This window comes from Nannospalax galili, unplaced genomic scaffold (assembly GCF_000622305.1).
Source record: "Nannospalax galili isolate Female #2095 unplaced genomic scaffold, S.galili_v1.0 C48454211, whole genome shotgun sequence".
Classification (NCBI taxonomy): Eukaryota; Metazoa; Chordata; class Mammalia; order Rodentia; family Spalacidae; genus Nannospalax; species Nannospalax galili.
The window spans coordinates 1-954 of NW_008468169.1; the positions used below are offsets into that span (position 1 = coordinate 1).

The 954-nt window shown below is 45.9% G+C and overlaps 1 protein-coding gene across 1 annotated transcript; it reads left to right on the forward strand.

The window, feature by feature from the left end:
* Positions 1-951, forward strand: LOC108490402 (nuclear receptor-interacting protein 1-like; the record flags this gene model as incomplete). The annotated part of the gene is made up of 1 exon (XM_017796458.1): positions 1-951. A coding segment is annotated over exon 1 (951 nt), but the record flags the coding sequence as incomplete, so codon positions are not given.
* Between the last annotated feature and the right edge of the window lie 3 nt (positions 952-954).

Below are 954 nucleotides of genomic sequence, written 5' to 3' on the forward strand. Positions count from 1 at the left end.
ATGGTTGACAGTGTGCCTAAAGGCAAGCAGGATAGCACATTACTGGCCTCTTTGCTTCAGTCATTCAGCTCTAGGCTGCAGACTGTTGCTCTGTCACAGCAAATTAGGCAGAGCCTGAAGGAGCAAGGATATGCCCTCAGTCATGATTCTTTAAAAGTAGAGAAGGATTTAAGGTGCTATGGTGTGGCCTCAAGTCACTTAAAAACTTTGTTGAAGAAAAGTAAAGCTAAAGATCAGAAGTCTGATCCCAATCTTCCTGATGTAACTAAAAACCTCATCAGAGAGAGGTTTGTAGAGTCCCCTCACCATGTTGGACAAAGTGGAACAAAGGTCATGAGCGAACCTTTGTCGTGTGCTGCAAGATTGCAGGCCGTTGCAAGCATGGTAGAAAAAAGGGCTAGCCCTGCCACCTCCCCCAAACCCAGTGTTGCCTGTAGCCAGTTGGCATTACTCCTTTCCAGCGAAGCCCATCTGCAGCAGTATTCTCGGGAACATGCTTTAAAAACACAGAATGCAAATCAAGCAGCAAGTGAAAGACTTGCTGCCATGGCCAGACTGCAGGAAAATGGCCAGAAAGATGCAGGCAATTTCCAGCTCTCAAAAGGAATGTCCAGCCATCTCAATGGACAGGCCAGAACATCATCATCCAGCAAACTGGTGGCTAGCAGGAGTAATGCTTCCACATTTCAGAACCCAATGGCTGTTGTCCCTTCTTCCCCTAAGAATTCGGGCTACAAAAACTCACTGGAAAGAAACAGTATAAAGCAAGCTGCTAATAACAGTTTGCTTTTACATCTCCTCAAAAGCCAAACCATCCCCAAGACAATGAATGGACACAGCCAGAATGAGAGAGGAAGTAGTTTTGAGGACAGTAGTACACCTACCACTGTTGATGAGTATTCGGATAACAACCCCAGCTTTACAGATGACAGCAGTGGTGACGAAAGCTCCTAT